Source organism: Bufo gargarizans, chromosome 9 (assembly GCF_014858855.1).
Source record: "Bufo gargarizans isolate SCDJY-AF-19 chromosome 9, ASM1485885v1, whole genome shotgun sequence".
NCBI lineage: Eukaryota > Metazoa > Chordata > Amphibia > Anura > Bufonidae > Bufo > Bufo gargarizans.
Window position 1 is genome coordinate 117,123,891 of NC_058088.1, and position 22,881 is coordinate 117,146,771.

Sequence of the window (22,881 nt, forward strand, 5' to 3'; positions counted from 1 at the left end):
GAAGATTGATGTCTGCCACGAGGGAGAACGCCCTTATTGGATAGCTCAAGATAAGTAGAAAACAGCATATTTAGTACCAGAGTTCTATAGTTGGGACTTACAATAATTACAGAAGTCTTGCCTGTAAAGTGTCAGCCTTAAAGAAAACTCCTTAACTGACAATTGCCTAAACCTGATAAAAGGAATAATATTGAACCTATTTCTGAGTCATCACTCATGCCATACAAATGAACTGTATCTGTACTGACTACCTGAAGACAATTGATTCAGTAAATGCTCAACTGTTTGATTACAACCGACTGCTCATCATTTCTACTACTACACTCAACATTTACACCTTACTGTGTGTGTATATACTGTATATACAGTGTACATATATACAGTACAGACCAAAAGTTTGGACACACCTTCTCATTCAAAGAGTTTTCTTTATTTTCATGACTATGAAAATTGTAGATTCACACTGAAGGCATCAAAACTATGAATTGACACATGTGGAATTATATGCATAACAAAAAAGTGTGAAACAACTGAAAATATGTCATATTCTAGGTTCTTCAAAGTAGCCACCTTTTGATTTGATTACTGCTTTGCACACTCTTGGCATTCTCTTGATGAGCTTCAAGAGGTAGTCACCTGAAATTGTCTTCCAACAGTCTTGAAGGAGTTCCCAGAGATGCTTAGCACTTGTTGGCCCTTTTGCCTTCACTCTGCGGTCCAGCTCACCCCAAACCATCTCGATTGGGTTCAGGCCCGGTGACTGTGGAGGCCAGGTCATCTGGCGCAGCACCCCATCAATCTCCTTCATGGTCAAATAGCCCTTACACAGCCTGGAGGTGTGTTTGGGGTCATTGTCCTATTGAAAAATAAATGATGGTCCAACTAAACGCAAACCGGATGGAATAGCATGCCGCTGCAAGATGCTGTGGTAGGCATGCTGGTTCAGTATGCCTTCAATTTTGAATAAATCCCCAACGGTGTCACCAGCAAAGCACCCCCACACCATCACACTTCCTCCTCCATGCTTCACGGTAGGAACCAGGCATGTAGAGTCCATCCGTTTACCTTTTCTGCATCGCACAAAGACACGGTGGTTGGAACCAAAGATCTCAAATTTGGACTCATCAGATCAAAGCACAGATTTCCACTGGACTAATGTCCATTCCTTGTGTTCTTTAGCCCAAACAAGTCTCTTCTGCTTATTGCCTGTCCTTAGCAGTGGTTTCCTAGCAGATATTCTACCATGAAGGCCTGATTCACACCGTCTCCTCTTAACAGTTGTTCTAGAGATGTGTCTGCTGCTAGAACTCTGTGTGGCATTGACCTGGTCTCTAATCTGAGCTGCTGTTAACCTGCGATTTCTGAGGCTGGTGACTCGGATGAACTTATCCTCCGCAGCAGAGGTAACAGATAATAGCGGAGAGACTCGAGAGCCCACTTGATGGCCAGGCACTCTCTCTCCACTAAACCAACCAACGAAAAAAAAAAAATAACCCCATAAAAAATGAGAGAAATAAAATATATACGTAGTTTATTAAGACATAATACAATTATTATAATACAAAGGCACAAGGTAAAGGAGAGTGGGACGCCCCGTGTAACGGGACCGTAAGCAACCACCCTCACATATACCCATTTATATACTTTCATTTATATTTTCGATAGTTTCTCATTCATGCACTTTTATTACTAATTCGTCACACTTATTTTTTTATCAATAATTAAGTATGTATATTCACACTATGATTATGCTATATTGTTCTATATCACTACACTTAGTATACGTGCATAGTGTTAGCTCTTTATTCATGGTATAGGTTACCTTGATCCATTTATCATGTGGTATGATTAAGCGGGGGATTAACCTGCTTGCCAACATTCCATTACTGTAATGAATTTATTTTATTTTATCATTACTGTTTTTAGATTTATAGTTTTATAAACACGGGGCCTTCATAGTGGCTTTGATCTTACCAGCATTGGAATGGAAGATATATTGTATCCGAGATGTGTTATGTCATCCTTTTAGTACTGTATTGTCCATTTATCGCTACCCTGGTATGCTGGACCTCTTAGAACACATTTTGACAAATGCCCGTGATTTGCTCTATTCTTCATTCCCTGTCTCCACCTGACAAATGCGCATCGCACCAGTGCGCTGCGGAGTGAAATCGTGGGGGAGCTCCTATACCTGGTCCCCTGGGATCCGGCTGACGCACGCCCTCGTGTCATGTGATCGGACGGGAGGGGGGTGTGGCTGCGCGCTGTTAACGCGGCTCCCTCCTCCCTGTCTGGCCATGTGACGCGAAGGGCGGGCCTCGTCTGATCTCCAGGAGCGGGTGGCGCGCCTCTATGATGTCATGCTCTGCATCACTGGGCGTATGCACTAATCAACTGCCGGCTGTGGACCACACTATTTAAAGATGGACATCTGAATGTTATCTCTACCTCCTGACGAAGCCTTTCTCGGCGAAACGCTCGTCGAGGTGCAGCTCTGTTCATAGACTTTGGGTTCCAGCATACCATGGGTAACTAATGTTTTGTTTCATGCATAGCTAGTTTGTTATTTTACCGCTTACACATAGCATTCTTGCTTCGCCCTCACTGCGTGATGTAGTTCAGTTGTCTGCATTTCTATGATGGCCATTCATGCTACTTACGGTGGGCAAGCCTGCTATGTGTGACCGTATTGACCCTTTACATGTATTCAACACACATATGTTTATATGTCACTTTGGGCGAACTTACAGCTCTCCCATCTCTATGCTGTGTTTTATACCCAGTGTTTATGACCCCGTTTCCCTGTTAGTTGGGTATATGTGAGGGTGGTTGCTTACGGTCCCGTTACATGGGGCGTCCCACTCTCCTTTTACTTTGTGCCTTTGTGTTATAATAATTGTATTGTGTCTTAATAAACTACATATATATATTATATGTGTGTTCTCTCATTTTCTATGGGGTTATTGGTTTTTTTCGTTGGTTGGTTCAATATATTATGTCAAACCCCAGTGTATTTTATACACCCAATTTGATTTTTTTCTTATAGGTTGGGCTAATTCTCTCTCCACTATACTGTACCGCAGGCATCCTCAAACTGCGGACCTCCAGCTGTTGCAAAACTACAACTCCCAGCATGCCCGAACTGCCTACAGGTATCAGCCTACAGCAGGGCATTGTGGGAGTTGTAGTTTTACAACAGCTGGAGGGCCGCAGTTTGAGGATGCTTGCTGTACCGGGTCTTCGCTGGAGTAAGCTTACGGCTGAGGAAGACAACGGGATGCTCCTCCTTGTTGATTTTCTGAGACAGTACCGGACCAAGGCCTACTTCAGAGGCATCGGTCTGTACCACAAATTTCCTCTTGAAGTCGCGCGGCACCAAAACCGGGGCCGACTTCAAAGAGGAGAAACCCTCTTCCGCCTGGTCATTCCAGCGGACTATCACAGACTTCTGTCCCTTTAAGAGCCCTGTCAACTGAGCCACTAAAGTGGCAAAATGGGGGACAAGCCTCATATAATAGCCCACCATTCTTAGGAACGACTTTACTTGTCTAGAGGTGGAGGGTCGGGGCCAATTCTGTATCGCCTCTATTTTGTTTACTTGGGGTTTGATGACTCTGCGCCCAATGACATACCCAAGGTATTTAGTCTCCTCTAACCCTATCGCACATTTCTTTGGGTTAGCCGTTAGTCCCGCCTTTCGAAGGGAGTCCACTACGGCCTGTACTTTGGGCAGGTGACTTTCCCAGTCGGTAATGTGAATGATGATATCATCCAGGTAAGCCGAGGCGTACCACCGATGTGGACCAAGTACAATATCCATTAGACGTTGGAAAGTGGCGGGGCGCCATGCAGGCCAAAGGGTAACATCTTATATTGGTACAGCCCCTCTGGTGTAACCAAGGCAGTTTTCTTTTTGGAAGCCTCCGTCCAGGGTACCTGCCAGTACCCTTTGGTGAGGTCCAAAACAGAAAAATACCTGGCTTGGGCTAATTTCTCAATTAGTTCATCTACCTGAGACATGGGATATGCATCGAACTTGGATATTTTGCTTCATTTCCAAAAATCGTTACAAAATCGTAACATCCCGTCTGGCTTGGGAATTAAGACTATAGGACTGGCCCACTCACTTTTAGACTCCTCAATTATGTCCAGACGCAAAATGAGCTGTACTTCCTCCGAGATGGCTTTTCGCCGAGCCTCAGGTACCCGGTATGGCTTTAACCGGACTTTTGCCTGAGGCTCAGTGACAATGTCATGTTGGATTACGGAAGTGCATCCAGGGAGGTTTGAGAACACATCCATGTTCTGACTAACAAACTTCCTGGTTTCCTGAGCCTGTTTAGAGGAGAGGCTGTCAGCATTTTTTATTGTGGCAACTGCTTCATTTGCATCAGACAGAGGAGCCAGAGCCTCTTGTCCTAGAAAGCCCGGCCGCAGGCTTCCCTATCCTTCCAAGGTTTTAGTAAATTAACATGGTGTATTTTGTAATTTACCTCTCCAATTTTTTCATGTACCTCGTAGGGGCCCTACCACCTGGCTAGGAACTTACTGTCCACGGTCTGCACCAGAACCAAAACCCGATCACCTGGGTTAAAAATCCGGAATCGAGTCTGACGATTATAGATCTGACTCTGGGCTCGCTGAGCGGCCTCCATATGCTCCCTAACAAGAGGCAACACTGTCTCTATCCATTCTTGCATCTGGGTAACGTACTCAATAACACTTTTATACGAAGTGGGCTGTTGTTCCCATGCCTCTTTGGCTACATCCAAGAGACCGCGAGTGTGTCTGCCATATAGTAGTTCGAAGGGCGAGAACCCAGTAGAGGTCTGGGGTACCTCTCGCACTGTGGACATGTGATAGGGCAGAAGAAGGTCCCAGTCCTTACCATATTTATCCTTTTCAACATTTTTTTTAAAGTTTTTAAACTTTTCTACCAGACCGTTTGTGGATAGTAAATGGACGTGCGTAGCTGTTTTATGTGCAGCAACTTACAGAGTTCCCTCATCACCTTGGACATAAAAGGGGTCCCCTGATCGGTCAAAACCTCTTTAGGTAGCCACACTCGGGAGAACATTTCCATTAGCTCCTTAGCTATCAGTTTAGCTGATGTATGTCGTAGTGGCACCGCCTCCGGATACCGAGCGGAGTAGTCTAGGATGACCAAGATGTGTTTGCGTCCTCTAGCGGACTTCGGTACTGGACCTAACAGGTCCATATTGATATGCTCAAACAGTACCTCGATGATTGGAAGAGGTACCAAGGGACTACGGAAAAAGGTGCTGGGGGCTAGTTGCCTGGCAGGTCGGGCAAGACTTACAGAATTCATCCATCTCCCTAAACACACTGGGCCAGTAAAACAACTGTAGAATCCGGTCCTGTGTTTTCTGCATTCCCAGATGACCCCCAAGAACATGTTGGTGGGCTAACTCTAACACAAGTTTGCGATAAGCCTGGGGCACTACCAACTGTTCAATGGGTTCACCCGCATCTGGTTTACCCAATACAACATATCCTGCTGAACCACAAAATGGGGGAACACCGACTCTGCCCCAGCTTGTTGTGGTTCACCATCTACTATTAATACATTTTCCCAGGCTCTGGATAGGGTGGGGTCCCAAAATTATCCCCGGAGACATTGAGGTCTGCCAGCTCAGGGCCCGGCGGCAAGTCCTCCACGTCTCCCACCATTACACTCAGTAGGGTTGTCTCCCCCTCTTCCATCCAAGTGGTGGTCCCCCTAGGGTTGGGCGATATACCGGTATCACGATATACCGCGGTATTAAAAAAACGGCGATATGGCGATATCGCCGTTTCCTAAATACCGCGGTATTTTCTGACATCATCAAAGCGGTCAGACCTCTTCTAAACGTGCGTCCGCCCGCCCCTGCACCTTGCATAGCGCTGGGTAATTACTTCCTCTCGCTCCTGGCCTGCCTCCTTCTTGCTCCGCCTCCCTTAGTCAAGTCTCCACCCACCATCTGACGTCGTCATCCACCAGTGCCGGCTCTGTGTGTGGCGAACTGGCGATCCCCTGTGTGAGTACTGGTGTCTCTGGAGAGACTTTTTCTGCGGCTGTCTCACTAGTGTGTGCTCTGTCTGATGACGAAATTATAAACCTACTACTTCCTGCAGCGGCCGCCCTGACTCTCCCTCCTCCTCGCTCCCATAAGACCTTATTATAACGCTCCTTGTGGCCCCCATACAGTGTAACGCCTCCTTGTGGCCCCCCATACAGTGTAACGCCTCCTTGTGGCCCCCCATACAGTGTAACGCCTCCTTGTGGCCCCCCATACAGTGTAACGCCTCCTTGTGGCCCCCCATACAGTGTAACGCCTCCTTGTGGCCCCCCATACAGTGTAACGCCTCCTTGTGGCCCCCCATACAGTGTAACGCCTCCTTGTGGCCCCCCATACAGTGTAACGCCTCCTTGTGGCCCCCCATACAGTGTAACGCCTCCTTGTGGCCCCCCATACAGTGTAACGCCTCCTTGTGGCCCCCCATACAGTGTAACGCCTCCTTGTGGCCCCCCATACAGTGTAACGCCTCCTTGTGGCCCCCCATACAGTGTAACGACATCTCCCTGTGGCTGCCCCCATACAGTGTAACGACGTCTCCCTGTGGCTGCCCCCATACAGTGTAACAACGTCTCCCTGTGGCTGCCCCCATACAGTGTAACGTCTCCCTGTGGCTGCCCCCATACAGTGTAACGTCTCCCTGTGGCTGCCCCCATACAGTGTAACGTCTCCCTGTGGCTGCCCCCATACAGTGTAACGTCTCCCTGTGGCTGCCCCATACAGTGTAACGTCTCCCTGTGGCTGCCCCCATACAGTGTAACGTCTCCCTGTGGCTGCCCCCATACAGTGTAACGTCTCCCTGTGGCTGCCCCCATACAGTGTAACGTCTCCTTGTGGCTGCCCCCATACAGTGTAACGTCTCCTTGTGGCTGCCCCATACAGTGTAACGTCTCCTTGTGGCTGCCCCCATACAGTGTAACGTCTCCTTGTGGCTGCCCCCATACAGTGTAACGTCTCCTTGTGGCTGCACCCATACAGTGTAACGTCTCCTTGTGGCTGCCCCCATACAGTGTAACGTCTCCTTGTGGCTGCCCCCATACAGTGTAACGTCTCCTTGTGGCTGCCCCCATACAGTGTAACGTCTCCCTGTGGCTGTCCCCATACAGTATAACGCCTTGTGTTTTTTTTTCTTTTAAATGGGCATTTATCGCGATATATATCGTTATCGCGATAACTTTTTTAATATCGTTATCGTCTGAATATTTTTGATATCGTCCAACCCTAGGTCCCCCTACCGCTGGCCCGTCAGCCTCGGGTTACCAGGGTTCTGGCCTCCCCCTGGAGCAAGGCCACTCTGCTGTGGTTACCCCTGTCTCATGGGTATCAGTCACTTTTGTAGTATGCCAGAGTGCCTCGAAACCAGGGAAGTCTCTCCCTATTATAAGTTTGTAGTGTAAGTTTGTGGCAACTGCCACTTTGTGAGTCCAACTGCCAGCCCCCTTGGCTAGAGACACCAGGATGGTGGGATAGTCTTTTAAGTCCCCATGAATGCACATTACCCCGACTTTCTGGCCAGTATACTCGGTGGACCGTACCAAGTGAGTGTTTACTAGAGACACCAGACTCCCTGAGTCCAGCAGGGCCTCCGATGGAGTGTCTCCCACTTCCACCTGGCACAAGTGATTTAGAGTTCCTGGGGTACCTGCTGCACACAGCTTCCTGGCATATAATGACTGACGGAAGCCATAGTTCGTGTCCATGGGTTCCACCTGATGTGGACAGTCAGCTTGTACATGGCCAGGCTCCGGACACCGCCAGCGGTCTTTAGGAGCCGAATACATAGGGGGCTCATCCCGGGCGGGTTTAGTTGACACAAGTCGCCAGGTCTGGGGTGGAAATTTACGGGATTTGACTGCCCCCCTCCCAAAAGAACCCCCCTGTAGATTCTGGGTAGCCACATAGCGTTCCACCAGGTCGACCATCTCAAGGGAATTACCTTGAGAGACCTGGTCAATCCATTGCTGGAGTGGGGGCAAAGCCCTCCACAACATATCAGCCAATAGTCTATCCAGCATAGCCATGGGACTCAGCACCTCAAGCTGTAGCCACTTTTGCAAAAGGTGGAATAAGCCATACTACTGGGCTCTCGCAAACTCAGCAGGCTTAAACCCCCACTGATGTACCCGCTTGGCCTGGACCAACACATTCACCCCTAGTCTTGCCAAAATCTCACCCTTCACTTTTTGGTAGTTGGCCGCTTGATCATCCGGCAAGTCGAAATACACCCACTGGAAATCTGATGCCAGGAACGGAGCGACAACCTCAGCCCACTGGTCTCAGGGTAGCTTCTCCCCTGTGGCCACTTTCTCGTAAATCGCCAGGTAGGTTTTAATGTTGTCTGCGGGTGTAATCTTAGGAATCGCCGCACAGACTGCCTTCCGGTCATCGTGGACCCTCGGGGTTGCTCCTGCTGTCTGCAAAGCCATCACGTGTTGTAGCAGCAACTGGTTGGTCTCTTGCTGCTGCTTGTTATCCTCCCGTTGTTGCAGGTTTGTCTCTCGCTGCTGCAGATTAGCGTGCATGAGGGCCTTCACAACAGCCTCCATTTTGTCATGGGACACAGGTTGTAATACTGCTGGTTTGATGTATGACATACCACCGTTCCCAAAAATGCAAACCAAAAAATATTTCGGCGTTCACACCAGCCTCACTGCTCATGCCCCCATCCTCCACCAATTGTGGGGATTCGCTCTGGTAGTTAGGATAAGCGGGCTCAGTACAGAGGCAAAATACAAGTTCGCAATTCAATCTTCAGTGTTTATTCACACATGATGCCAAAAACAAAAACATCACTTTTGCAGTGTTGGTGTTACTTCACACCCATTGGCAAATTAATAAAACAAGTCACCTTGGTGGCAGTTCTGCCTCAGAAAATTAAAATACAGGCTTTAGGCAGCCTGTTCCCCTGACACACGGGGTCTCCGCTCTCCAGCCCAGCAAAGGCCCCAGATCCCAGCACACTGAGCTCCACTGTCAGACGGAGGTAATCCTCTCCACCTGACAGTGCTAGCTGTTTTTATGCCTGGCAAAACCCGGCCTGGAACGTGGGGAGTAGTCACCCACCTAGCACTTTGACTACTCCCAGTAAGAGCCATGCTCAGTACCAAGGTGTCAAACAGCAACTGCTGCTGACACATACAAAACGGCTCTTACTCCACGGAGGCCAGGAACCTCGGTGACACGTACCCACGATGATTTCTTGTACCTTCTTGCAATATATATACTGTATATACATTTCACACAGAAGTCAATCTGGCTTCTTAGTGTCAACTCCCAACAGCCTACTATGACCTGTCTACTATGTTAAAATACCAGTAAATTTCTGATGCTTTATGAGAAAATCTGGGACAGCAGGCAAATCTACAGCACAGAGTTAGGCCAACTGCTGCTCTTGCCCACTCCCATAAAAATACAAAAACACACTGGGATCAGCTGAAGATATACACTGCCTGGCCAAAAAAAAGGTCATTACCTGGATTTAAACAATCAAATAGGCAAGAGCCTCCCGATTTGTCAGGTCTAGGTTCAGCAACGTTATGTTCCCAAAGAATAAGGTCAGCTGATTACCTGAATATATTGAATGACCAGGTTATTCCATCAATGATTTTTTTTCTTGCCTGATAGCACGGGCATATTCCAAGATAACAATGCCAGGTTTCATTAGGCTCAAATTGTGAAAGAGTGGTTCAGGAAGAAAAATAAATTTTTCACAAATGGATTGCCTACCACAGAGTCCAGACCTGAACCCCATTGAGAATCTTTGGGATGTGCTGGTGAAGACTTTGCGCAGTGGTCCAAATCTCCCAATACAAGATCTTGGGGATAAATGAATGCAATGCTGGATAGAAATAAATGTTGTGACATTGCAGAAGCTTGTTGAAACAATGCCACAGCGAATTTGTGCCATAATCAAAGCTAAAGGTGTTCCAACTAAATATTACAGTTTGTGACCTTTTTTGGGCCAGGCAGTGTATATTTATTTCAGTTAAGAGAAGTAGATCAGCTTATGCCTATATGTTGAAATCTAACATACCTGATCCTTGATTTTCTGGTTGGATTCACCTCATGCACATTGATTACTTATGCTTGATAAACAGATCATAAATGTGCAGTATTTGCTAAACAGTAGGGTCCACAGACATAGATCACAAAATATGCTAATGTTATTAATTCAATTACTTTTGCAGCTACAAATGCTATCTCAGCTATGGGAAATATGGCAAATCAGACTGACATGGATATGCTTTTGGAGGAAAACTGTTCAGCAATAGATCTGCTCAGCTTAGCAGCACAAATAGCTCTAGACGTAAGTAAAAAGCAAAGATTACCTATATGTACACACATTGACAAAATTGTTGATACCCTTCTGAGAGAAAAAAACACACTGGTCACTAAAATAACTTGATGGGACTGTAGCCAACCTCCCTGGATGTGACCGCAAGAGGTAAAGTGTTGACAAATTGAAGTACAAATGGTAACCAAAGAGCACAGAACAACTTCCAAAGAGATTAGAGATGAACTCCAAGGTGAAGGTACATCAGTGTCAGATTGCACCATCTATCACTGTCTTAGCCAAAGTGGACTTAATGGAAGACAACCAAGGAGGAAACCACTGTTAAAAGCAAGTCATAAAAAAGCAAGACTGGAATTTGCCAAAAGACATATTGACAAGCCACAAAGCTTCTGGGAAAATGTCCTTTGGACAGATGAGACAAAACTGGAGCATTTTGGCAAGTCACATCAGCTCTATGTTCACTGATGCAAAAATAAAGCATACATGCCTCTACCCCGCTACTATCTGTTAGGAGCCTTTACCTTGTCATCTGATATGATTTTGCTCATGTCCTCACAGCTGTGCATTTAAAACCTATGTTAAATGTAAATTTCCTTGTAATTTTCCATGTTCACCAGAAGGTGGCAGCAATGCGTTGGTAAGGTATTAGTCCCAGTTTAGTATATCTGAGCTGGAAAGGATTATTCCGGCTTAGCTCCCCCCTCTGTGGAGGTGTGGGCTGTTCCCACATCCTGCAGAATGGAAGGGGAAGGAAGTTAGAGCCAGTGTGCCAGCCACCCCTGTTGGGGAAGGCTGTGTGATAGCCTTCAGGAGTCCCCCTTCATCTAAAGGTCTGGACATCATTTCTGCTACAAAATTCCTCTATTACTCCTACTATCACTACACTAAAATGTATTGCAAGGGAGCCAGGAGTCCAGCCGTACCCAGGTACGAGACACCGTTGACACAATTATTACCGCCTATAGAGACGTTATAGGACATTACACCACTCTGGCATTCCTAACCTGGGACGTGCGTTATAACACCTTGGGAGGGCCCTGTGATAGTACCCTGCGCATGCTGCAGTTGGCGTCACGAACAAAACATAGACTATCATCTACACCTGACCCAGTCATTGCATAATTTGGCGTCAGCGTATAATCGTACCCTGCTCATTGCACAAATAAAAATACATTGTACCTACTGTGAAACATGGAGTTAGCTTGGTTAGGTTTTGGGGCTGCTTTGCTGCATCCAGTGCATGGTGTCTTGAATCTATGCAGGGTACAATGAAATGTTAAGAATATCAAGCCATTCTGGAGCAAAATGTGCTGCCCAGTGTCAGAAAGCTTAGTCTCAGTTGCAAGTAATGGGTCCTCCAACAGGATAATGACCCACAACATACAGCTAAAAACATCTAAAAATGGCTAAGAGCAAAGCATTGGACTATTTTGAAGTGTCCTTCTATAAGAAATGATTTAAATCCTACTGAACATCAGGAGCATGCAGTCTGGAGAAGGTACCCTTCAAATCTGAGGCAGCTGGACAGTTTTCTCACAAGGAGTGGGCCAAAATACCTGTAGACAGGTGCAGAAGTCTCATTGAGAGTAACAGAAATCGTGTGATTGAAGTGGTTGCCTTAAAAGGTTGTGCTACAAAATATTAAGATTAGGGTACCATAAATTTTTGTCCAGGCCAGTTTCATTAGTCTGTTTCATAAATTCTGTTGAACCACAATTCAAAAGCAAAGTCTTATTTTCATTAGTTGAATTTCAGTAAATTTTTATTTATGATTACTTTTGTCAGTTTCAAGTTATTTCAGCGACCATTGTGGGTTTTTCTTTGTTTAATGGAAGGGTACCAACAATTTTGTCCACATATGTATATACAATAAACAATTTTAGTATGTTTGAATTAGATTTAGTTGAGAATCTTCTAGTATACTATGATGTATTGTATATCTTTCTTGTCATATTTACCACTATAATTTATGTATTGACACCTTAAAGATGGGTTTGCACAAGGTGGCCTAAACCCTACCCAACCGCGGTGCTAGTGGCTGCACAAATTTGAAAGTAATACCTTTTAAACCTGTAAAATTAAAGGGGTTCTCTGGGAATTAAGAAAATGAATATACTTAAAAATTACTTTTTATAAATAGATTCCCAAATTCTTTTCATTAGTTATAATGGCTTGTTTTGTCTGGGGAGCAATCATTAGGAGAAATAAAATGGCTGCCATCCTATCAGTACACACAAAATCTGTCTTAATCACACAGCAGGGCAAGTTACTTCACAACACTGAGGCAAAGAGCTGCCTCATCCTCTTCTCTGCTCTCAGGGATTATGATCCGGAATATAGATGATAAGATCTTCAGCTGAATCTCTGTAGGAATGGAGTTCATGAGGAGACATGAAGTACAGAGAGGAGAATGGGGATGTAGTAATGAGCAGCAGCATTTGTCTGCAGTTTCCATTGCCACAGCCCCACGTTACCACAGTCTGTCCTGTCCATCCTCTCTGTACTTCACGTCTCCTCATGAACTCCATTTCTACAGAGATTCAGCTGAAGATCTTATCAACTGTATTTAGGATCATAATCCCTGACAAGCAGAGTAGAGCTAAAGATGAGCTAGCTCTATAGCTCACTCTTCTGAAGGAACGTGTCCTCCTGTGTGATTAGGACAGGTTTTGTGTGTACTAATAGGATGGCTGACATTTTATTTCTCCTAATGATTGCTCCCTAGATAAAACAAGCCAATATAACTAATGAAAGGCATTTGGGAATATATTTATAATAGCATAATATTTAAGTATTTTTATTTTCTTAATTCCTGGAGAACCCCTTTAAGCCATTAGCTGCAGGGGCAAGCACCAGTCTAACAGGGGTGCTTGTATCAGTAACAATTCTAATATATAAAGCTGAGTGTATGTGTATGTGTGTGTATGTATGTCCGCTAAAGGAGCCAAATGAATCCGCACCATCGCATTTACAATCACGAAATTTGGTACACAGGTACATCAGGTGTCAGGGAAAGTTTGAGACCAGCTCTCTAGCAGGTACCGTTCCTGAGATATTCCCCAAAAAATGCATTAGCCAATAGAAGCCTGGCCAGGCCCTTAGTCTCCACATACACACGGTTTTACACCAGGTTTCCATACCAACCCAGCCATTTTTCTTCACTGCTGTAGGTCAGCTTTAAAGGAAATCTGTCACCAGGATAATTGCTATTTAAGTAAAGCCATAGCCTAATAGCACCAAAATCCAGTTTATTTGGTATGCAAATGAGCCAGTAAGGTGCCCAGAGGGGCATCATTCTTCAATAGCAATTTATCCTGGTTACAGATTTCCATTAACCCCTTAAGGACTCAGCCCTATTTCACCTTAAGGCCATTTTTTGCTAATCTGACCAGTGTCACTTTAAGTGCCGATAACTTTAAAACGCTTTTACTTACCGAGGCCGTTCTGAGATTGTTTTTTCGTCACATATTGTACTTCATGACACTGCTAAAATTGGGTCAAAAAAGTTAATACATAGTAATACCCCCAATATTTGTGATGGCTTTACATTCCCCATATGTCTACTTCATGTTTGTATCATTTTGGGAATAATATTTTATTTTTTGGGGATGTTACATAGCTTAGATGTTTAGAAGCAAATTTCAAAATTTTTAAGACATTTTCCAAATCCCACTTTTTATGGACCAGTTCAGGTCTGAAGTCACTATGTGAGGCTTACATAATAGAAACCATCCTAATTTTAGAAACTACGCCCCTCAAGGTATTCAAAACTGATTTTACAAACGTTGTTAACCCTTTAGGTCTTCCACAAGACTTCATGGCAAATGGACATAAAATATAAGAATTTTTATTTTTATTTTTGAACATTTTCCAATATAATCAATTTTTTCCAGGAACAAAGCAAAGGGTTAACTGCCAAACAAAACTCAATATGGGTTGCCCTGATTCTGTAGTTTGCAGAAACACCCCATATGTGGTCCTAAACTACTATTTGGCTAAACGGCAGGACATAGAAGAAGGGGAACGCCATATGGTTTTTGGAAGGCAGATTTTGCTGGACTGGTTTATTTACACCATGTACCCTTTCAAGCCCCCTGATGCACCCTAGAGTAGAAACTTCATAAAAGTGACCCCATCTAGGAAACTACGGGATAAGGTGGTTGTTGTTTTGGGACTATTGTAAATATGATTTTTGGTTGCTCTATATTACACTTTTTTGAGGTAAGGTAACAAAAAAATTAAATTCTAAAATTGGTTCTACATTCGCTATTTAGTTTTGTGGAATACCTAAAGGGTTAACAAAGTTTGTAAAGTAACTTTTGAATACCTTGAAGGGTGTAGTTTCTTAGATGGGGTCACTTTTTTGGAGTTTCTAGTCTAGGCTACATCAGGGGGTGTAAATAAACCAGTCTATCAAAATCTGCCGTCCAGAAACCATATGGCGTTCCCTTTGTTCTATGCCCTGCCGTGTGGCTATATAGCCATTTACGACCACATATGGGGTGTTTCTGCAAACTACAGAATCGGGGCAATAAATATTTAGTTTTGTTTGGCTGTTAACCCTTGCTTTATTACCGGAAAAAAAAGGATTCAAATGGAAATTTTGCCAAAAAATTGGTCTTTTAGCACCGTTTTTATTTTATATTTTTAAAGCTTTTCATCCGAGGGGTTTGGTCAAATGTTTTTTTTTTATAGGGCAGATTCTTACGGACGTGGCGATACCTAATATGTTTACATTGTAAAATAGATTTAGATATTACACATATTTATTGGCACCAATTGGGTGTGCATATGACATTTTGATCGCTCGCTATTACACTTTTTGTGATGTTAGGTTACACTTTTTTTTTTTTTTACGCTGTTCATCCAGGGGGGTTGGGTTACATGTTATTTTTATAGAGAAGATTTTTACGGATGCGGCGATGCCAAATATGTATGTCTCTCAGACTTTGGAGACACTAAGCCGGCATCCTCAAACTGCGGCCCTCCAGATGTTGTAAAACTACAATTCCCACCATGCCCTGCTGATGGCTGTAGGTTGTCTCGGCAAGCTGGGAGTTATAGTTTTACAACAACTGGAGGGCCGCAGTTTGAGGATGCCTGCACTAAAACTAATATTTTTTGTGGAAAAAATGGTTCTGTGTCTCCAAAGTCTGAGAGCCATAGTTTTTTTATTTTCTCTAGGGGACTGTTGGGGATTATAAAAATGTACTACTCCATGGAAGTGTGATACTCCCTGAAGCAATCGATAATGCGGAGGCCTGGATGATCGGGGCAAGTGTCACATTGAGTGGTGGTGTCCATCCATATCCCCCTCTTGCGACACACTCTGCATCTTTTTGGGGTTTGTCCCTTCTTTCCAGTATGGGGGACCACACCTGGAAAATGTTGGCCAGGGACGATACGGGCGCCTCCAATTCCTGAGGTACTCCGGCCTGCTCTTTCCTGGTCTGAAAAAAATCAGGTCCTTGAGGACTGCCTCATAGAATTGGAGGAATGTCCCTGTGCTGCCAGCGCTTCGGGATAGTACAAAAGCGTTGTACAAGGCAACCTGTACCAAGTAGACTGCAACTTTTTTGTACCATGCCCGGTAGAGTGGGGTCTGGTATAGGATGCCCCCACTCCAGTACTGCCTGACATTGGGTTTTTGCACTAGACCCATTTGCAGCACGAGGCCCCAAAATGTCCTCATCTCGGCTGCACTGACCGGCGTCCAGCCACCGGGTCTAGCCAAAAAGGAGCCCGGGTGCTGTGTGGCAGGGGGGGTCTAGGGTCTCAAAGCTAGAAAATAATAAACCACCTTTTAATAATAAAACTAACTTTTCCCTTCTATCTATCCCTGCCTAACGGTGCCTCTCCCTCACTGACCCTAACCTACCTGGAGGGTGATGGGTGCAGGAGGGTGATGTATGCCGATGGGGGGGATCACAGGAGCCTGGTGAGGACGGTGCAGGTGCTGAACAGGAAGAGGAGGGGAGAGAGGAGCGCCTGGAGTTTGAATCTCCCGCCTCTCTCCCTGCACCAATCAGCACCCTGGACAACAACATTCAGCACCACGCCAGCACTGCCTCTCCCAAATGCTCGGACTTTGATTGGTGGTAATCACACCACCGATCACAGTCCTTTTCATCGGGTCACCGGAGACCCGAATAGACCGGAAACGCGGCAAGCCGCAGGTCTAAATTGACCTGCGGTTTGCTGCAATCGCCGATACAGGGGGAAGGTCCCATGACCCCCCCCCCCATGTTGTGACAAGATGCCCACTGAATGATTTCAGTGGACATCCTGTTCCAATTAACCCCCTCCGCGCCGCAATCGCGTTTTAAACCCATGACGTACCGGTACTTCATGGGTTCTTAAGGACTCGGGGAAACATGCCATACCGGTACGTCATGCGTCCCTAAGGGGTTAAAGGGGCAAGGTGCTGTGGATGACACTGTTAAGGGAGTGGAGTGTTGTGAAGGTCACAGTTCAGGGGGCAGGTAGGGTGGCCATTCAGGCCACTCTCAAAAGACGGACTTAAAAACCCCGCTCCCAGGTCTCACTAAGCCACGCGCAACCTGCAGCCGTCAGGTAGTGTTGAACGCGAATATTGGAATTGCTAATTTTAATTGCGAATATCGTCACTTTGAGAATTTGCGAATATTTAGAATATAGTGCTATATATTCGTATTCACAAATATTCTAATTGCGAATTTATCATGAATATCGGCACTTAGCAACATCCCTAGCAACCAATGGGAAAGTTGCCTATAGGAGCAGTGTTGATTGCGAATTTTCGTATCGCAAATTTTATCGCAAATTTTTCGCCCCTGCTGCACCTCACTGCCGACGGGGATTAAAAAAAAATAAGGTAAAAATAAACTTCTGTCAGCTGCAGGGGAGGGAGGGAAGGTGACTTTCTCCCTGCAGCTCATGTTCAGACAGCATAGTGCTGCTGTCTGAGAGTGATCTGTTTTCCAATTGCCGATTTTCGCAATCATGAAAATAATGACTGGAGATCTCGAATTCGCGAATATATGACGAATATTAGCCCAAATATTTTTTTAAATATTGCAAATTCGAATATCGGCCCTGCCTCTCATCACTGCTGACCGGGATTCAAAAAAATTAAGGTAAAAATCAACTTCTGTCAGATGCAGGGGTGGGAGGGAAGGTGACTTTCTCCCTGCAGCTCACGTTCAGACAGCATAGTGCTGCTAGTAGCAATGTGGACGGTATCCAGCTCAAGCTGGATACTGTCCACATTGCTACTAGTTTATGAAGTTTTTCCGTGTCTCCCTGCCTATCCCCTTCCTAAGTTGGTTCCGTCAGATCCAAATGCAGTGTACATTGCAGCATTTGTTCGTCTAGTTTGTTCCCACTTTGCAAACCCAAATATGGCTTTTGTATCTGCTCCTGATCGCAAAATCAAAGCAGACCAGGTTTTTTTCCACGGATGACAATCCCATACAAAATCAGCTAGGTATGAACAACCTGGGGTTTGATTTGGAAAAACTTCTATTACAAGAAATAAGATTGTGGTGGGACCACACTACTCTCACCAAATATTTAGAAAAATCGATGATACCCAGAGGTCTAAGACTTAAGAAGATTCCTTACTTATATGATTATCACAACAAACAGGTGTATGAGTGGGGGAGGAGAGAACAAATGTGAAATACACCGAGAATAAAAACAAGTCCCGGACTAGAACTGTCAGTTTTTCTTCAGAATCCGACTGTTTGCAATCCAATTCTGAATATGATGATCCCTCAGCTGAGCATAAAGTTGATACTTCGTCCAACAAAATTTCTTATCACAAAAAACGAAAAATAAAGGCAAAGTGGATAAAAATTAAAAAAAACGATCCAGAAGAGGGGGCTGTAAACATAAGAAAGCCACACACCATGGCTACTTGGCACCACAAGAAATGAACCCCATTGTGGGTACTGCAAATTATTTTGAAGTAATTAATTTATCAAATGAGGTATTAACTGATAGTCAGGTCGATATTATGAGACTTGGTTAGACCTTTGCTCCGACCCATGATTTTGATTTGTTTTCAACCCTTATGGACATAAATAAATTCATTAGATATCTTACGGTCAAGAGATATTTTCATGGGTCAGAGGATACTTCCAAACAATTCTCCTATTCACACTCCTGCATTTAATGAGTTTACCAATATGTCTTTCACTGAACAATTGTCCTCAGGATTTAAACTGGAGATGTAGATGCTTCAAGCTATCTCCTACACCTAGTACAAAGGTGCCTAATACGTCCTCAGGTTATGACTATCTTGCTAATCCTTTGTTTTGTATAAATGTGATAATTCCTCAAATACTCGGCTGCATACAGTTTAGACATTGGTCACCCTGGAAGAGCGATCTATAGTAGTGGATTGCTCACCTCTAGGAAGAATACTTGCAGGCCTTAACCCTGGGCTATGGAACCGACAGGGACAGAGTAGAGAGGCTAGGAAGATGCCTCCCTCCAGATATTTAGCTACATGGCTGTTGCTTTCTTGTAGGCTCATGAGAGAACTGCATTCAACTGAACTCTCACTTGGATTTACCTGAGCTCAACTGCACACCTCAACCAGGAAATGAACTGAAGTGCACAGAACTGCACACAACTGCACACATTTGCACAGCCTAACTTAGGTCTGAGCTAAGCTATATATACACACTAACACTGCTCGATCTAGTGGAGAAACAAGTGTAGTGCAACCTGACTTGGCCTGTATAAAGGATGTTTGCATATGAAATCACATTGTGACATGGAGAATATGACAGGAAATAAAATACAAAATACAGGCATATCACATGACATTAATACATAAAAGCACGTTTGCGGGCCCACGGTTGCTTGAGTGGGACACTGCATAAGTACAGCCGTCATAAATTGTATCTTATAGAATATATCATAGAAGTCAGATTTTTTATTGACTCATATTTATTTTTCTATTGATGGCTTATTCTTTTTGCAGACACAGGGAGTTTCTTTGGGGCAAAATTTTCCCCCTTATTAGCGTATTTAACGATTTCATACTGGGATGAAAGGTATATATATACCACAGACAATCCATTTGTGGCGGCGCTGGACTGGTATGGCAGGTATCGTACATCGATGACCTGCTCGTTATTTGGAGTGGTGATGTACCTGCCATACCTGACTTCATGTGCTATCTTAATGACAATCCTTACAATTTAAAATTCACGATTCATTTTCTTGATCTAACTCACGGGCATTCCCCATTCGAATATACACTTATCCACCTATCGCAAACCAGTTGCTGGCAATGTGATTTTGAGAGCTAATAGCCATCACCCTATGCACACTATCAAGTCTGTACCGGTGGATGAAATGGTACGTGCCAGAAGAAATTGTAGCAAGGATGCTGCTTTATGACGGAGTGCCGCATCATCGCGACACGTATGTTGGCAAGGGGCTATCCTAGTTGGATAAATAAAAGAGCGGAAAAGATAGCGCAGATGAAGAATCGTGAGACATTACATTTCGGGAGCAACAGTGAAGGCAGGGACAGTGTAAATACAGTAGGTGGGAAAGATATTAATCTGCCTACCTTGGTTCTTACATATAGCAACCAATTTCAGCAGGTCAAACAGGTAGTATCAGAATGTATTTTGATCCTACGTGAAGATGATATTTTACATGGCCTGCTACAAGATGGTTATAGAGTGGCATCCAGACGGTCTCCCACTTTGGCATCTTCACTGTCTCCTTCATTGTTTGCTTCCACTTCACAGAGAACTGAATCCAGTGCCTGCCACACGGTGCGGCAGCCATCCCTGCAGGACTTGCGGTTATGTTCTGCCCACCAAAATGTTCCAGGATTCTGGGCATACTCTACATTTCCCCATTAGGTCTTACATCAATTGTAATACCACTGGGGTTATTTATGTCATCAGATGTACACAGTGTGATTTACTTTATGTGGGGAGTACCATAAGAAAATTAAAGAACAGAATCCTGGAGCATTTGAACTATGTTACCAATGCTTCGTATGTTAATATTTTGAATACAGCCAGGCACTTTATTTCAGTATATGACAGGAGCCGGCAAACTTTTTCCGCTTTTGGAATCGAGCGAGTTTTGCCCTCTATTTGAGGGGGCAATTTCCAAAAGCATCTAATACAGAGGGAAGCCTTCTGGATTCTTCGATTAAAAACGAGGTATCCAGGTGGCCTGAACCTGAAGAAAGAACTTATGTATCTATATTTGGATTGAGTCCATTCCTGGTGTCTTTATGTGTTCATTCTATTCAGAGGAGCAATTATGAAGACAGATCTGCCATATCTGGTTGTATTTTTTGCTTTTAACATTGGAAATCACAGTTCAGACTATGCGGTTTATCAGGAACACATTCTTTCCGTTTTGTTTGCGGGAAGTTGGTCTTTGTGTATTGTCATTCCTGATTTAGACTTAATAGCCTAAATAGTATTTATTTTAAGTGCACGAATTTGGTTTTATACACATTTTTAACTTACACCAATGTTTGGCTCAGACTTTCCCATTGGCTCTTTTGGTTGGGGTTTGCCACAATTCACTACCTCTAATCACCACCTGGGAGGGGTGGTTGTGACTTACCTCTACAAGTACTGCCATTACGGAATTTCTGGTCAGTCATGATTAAGAACATGTTTGTTCGAAACACGTAGACGGTTATTTGGAACACTGAGGTGATGGTCACTGTATGGATCTGTACTATTTTGAATAAAGGAACCCACAACGCTGTTTAACTTCGATGCTCGATTAATCTCTTTATTCCAGCATAGTGCTGCTGTCTGAAAGCGATCTGTTTTCCGATTGCCGATTTTCACACTCAAGGTAAAAATCAACTTCTGTCAGCTGCAGGGGTGGGAGGGAAGGTGACTTTCTCCCTGCAGCTCACGTTCAGACAGCATAGTGCTGCTGTCTGAGAGTGATCTGTTTTCTGATTGCCGATTTTCGCAATCAAGAAAATAATGACTGGATCTCACGAATTCTCGAATTCGCGGTTATGACGAATATTAGCCCAAATATATTTTGAAATATCGCAAACTTGAATATTGCCCCTGCCACTCATCACTGCCAACGGGGATGTCCAGTGGTCTGATTAGACCAAGATAAACTTATTTGGTTCAGATGGTGTCAAGCATCTGTGGTGGCAACCAGGTGAGGAGTACAAAGACAAGTCTGTCTTGCCTACAGTCAAGCATGGTGGTGGTAGTGTCATGGTTTATGGCTGCATGAGTGCTGCCAACTGTGGGGAGCTACAGTTCATGGAGGGAACCATGAATGCCAACATGTACAGTGACATACTGAAGCAGACCATGATCCCCTCCCTTCAGAAACTGGGACGCAGGGCAGTACTCCAACATGATAACGACTCCAAATGCTTACAAAACGACCACTGCTTTGCTAAAGAAACTGAGGGTATAGTTGCTGGACTGGCCAAGCATGTCTCCAGACCTAAACCCTATTGAGCATCTGTGGGGCATCCTCAAACGGAAGGTGGAGGAGCACAAAGTCTCTAACATCCACCAGCTCTGTCATCATGGAGGAGCAGAAGAGGATTCCAGTGGCAACATGTGAAGCTCAAGTGAACTCCAGGCCCAAGAGGGTTAAGACAGAGCTGGAAAATAATGGGGGCCATACAAAATATTGGGCACAATTTGGCCATTTTCACTTAGGGGTATATTCACTTTTGTTGCCAGTGGTTTAGACATTAATGGCTGTGTGTTGAGTTATGTTGAGGACACACCAAATTTACACTGTTATACAGGGAGTGCAGAATTATTAGGCAAGTTGTATTTTTGAGGATTAATTTTATTATTGAACAACAACCATGTTCTCAATGAACCCAAAAAACTCATTAATATCAAAGCTGAATATTTTTGGAAGTAGTTTTTAGTTTGTTTTTAGTATTAGCTATTTTAGGGGGATATCTGTGTGTGCAGGTGACTATTACTGTGCATAATTATTAGGCAACTTAACAAAAAACAAATATATACCCATTTCAATTATTTATTTTTACCAGTGAAACCAATATAACATCTCAACATTCACAAATATACATTTCTGACATTCAAAACAAAAACAAAAACAAATCAGTGACCAATATAGCCACCTTTCTTTGCAAGGACACTCAAAAGTCTGCCACCCATGGATTCTGTCAGTGTTTTGATCTGTTCACCATCAACATTGCGTGCAGCAGCAACCACAGCCTCCCAGACACTGTTCAGAGAGGTGTACTGTTTTCCCTCCTTGTAAATCTCACATTTGATGATGGACCACAGGTTCTCAATGGGGTTCAGATCAGGTGAACAAGGAGGCCATGTCATTAGATTTTCTTCTTTTATACCCTTTCTTGCCAGCCACGGTGTGGAGTACTTGGACGCGTGTGATGGAGCATTGTCCTGCATAAAAATCATGTTTTTCTTGAAGGATGCAGACTTCTTCCTGTACCACTGCTTGAAGAAGGTGTCTTCCAGAAACTGGCAGTAGGACTGGGAGTTGAGCTTG

General features: G+C 44.4%; 1 protein-coding gene across 1 annotated transcript in view; it reads left to right on the forward strand.

Annotated features, from left to right (window-relative positions):
- TEX11 (testis expressed 11) overlaps positions 1-22,881 on the forward strand; it is a 1,226,647-nt gene that overhangs the window by 813,689 nt on the left and 390,077 nt on the right. Inside the window, exon 16 of the mRNA XM_044268992.1 lies at positions 10,265-10,383. Within this exon, the coding sequence (XP_044124927.1) occupies positions 10,265-10,383 (119 nt within the window). The remainder of the gene's footprint in view (positions 1-10,264; positions 10,384-22,881) is intronic.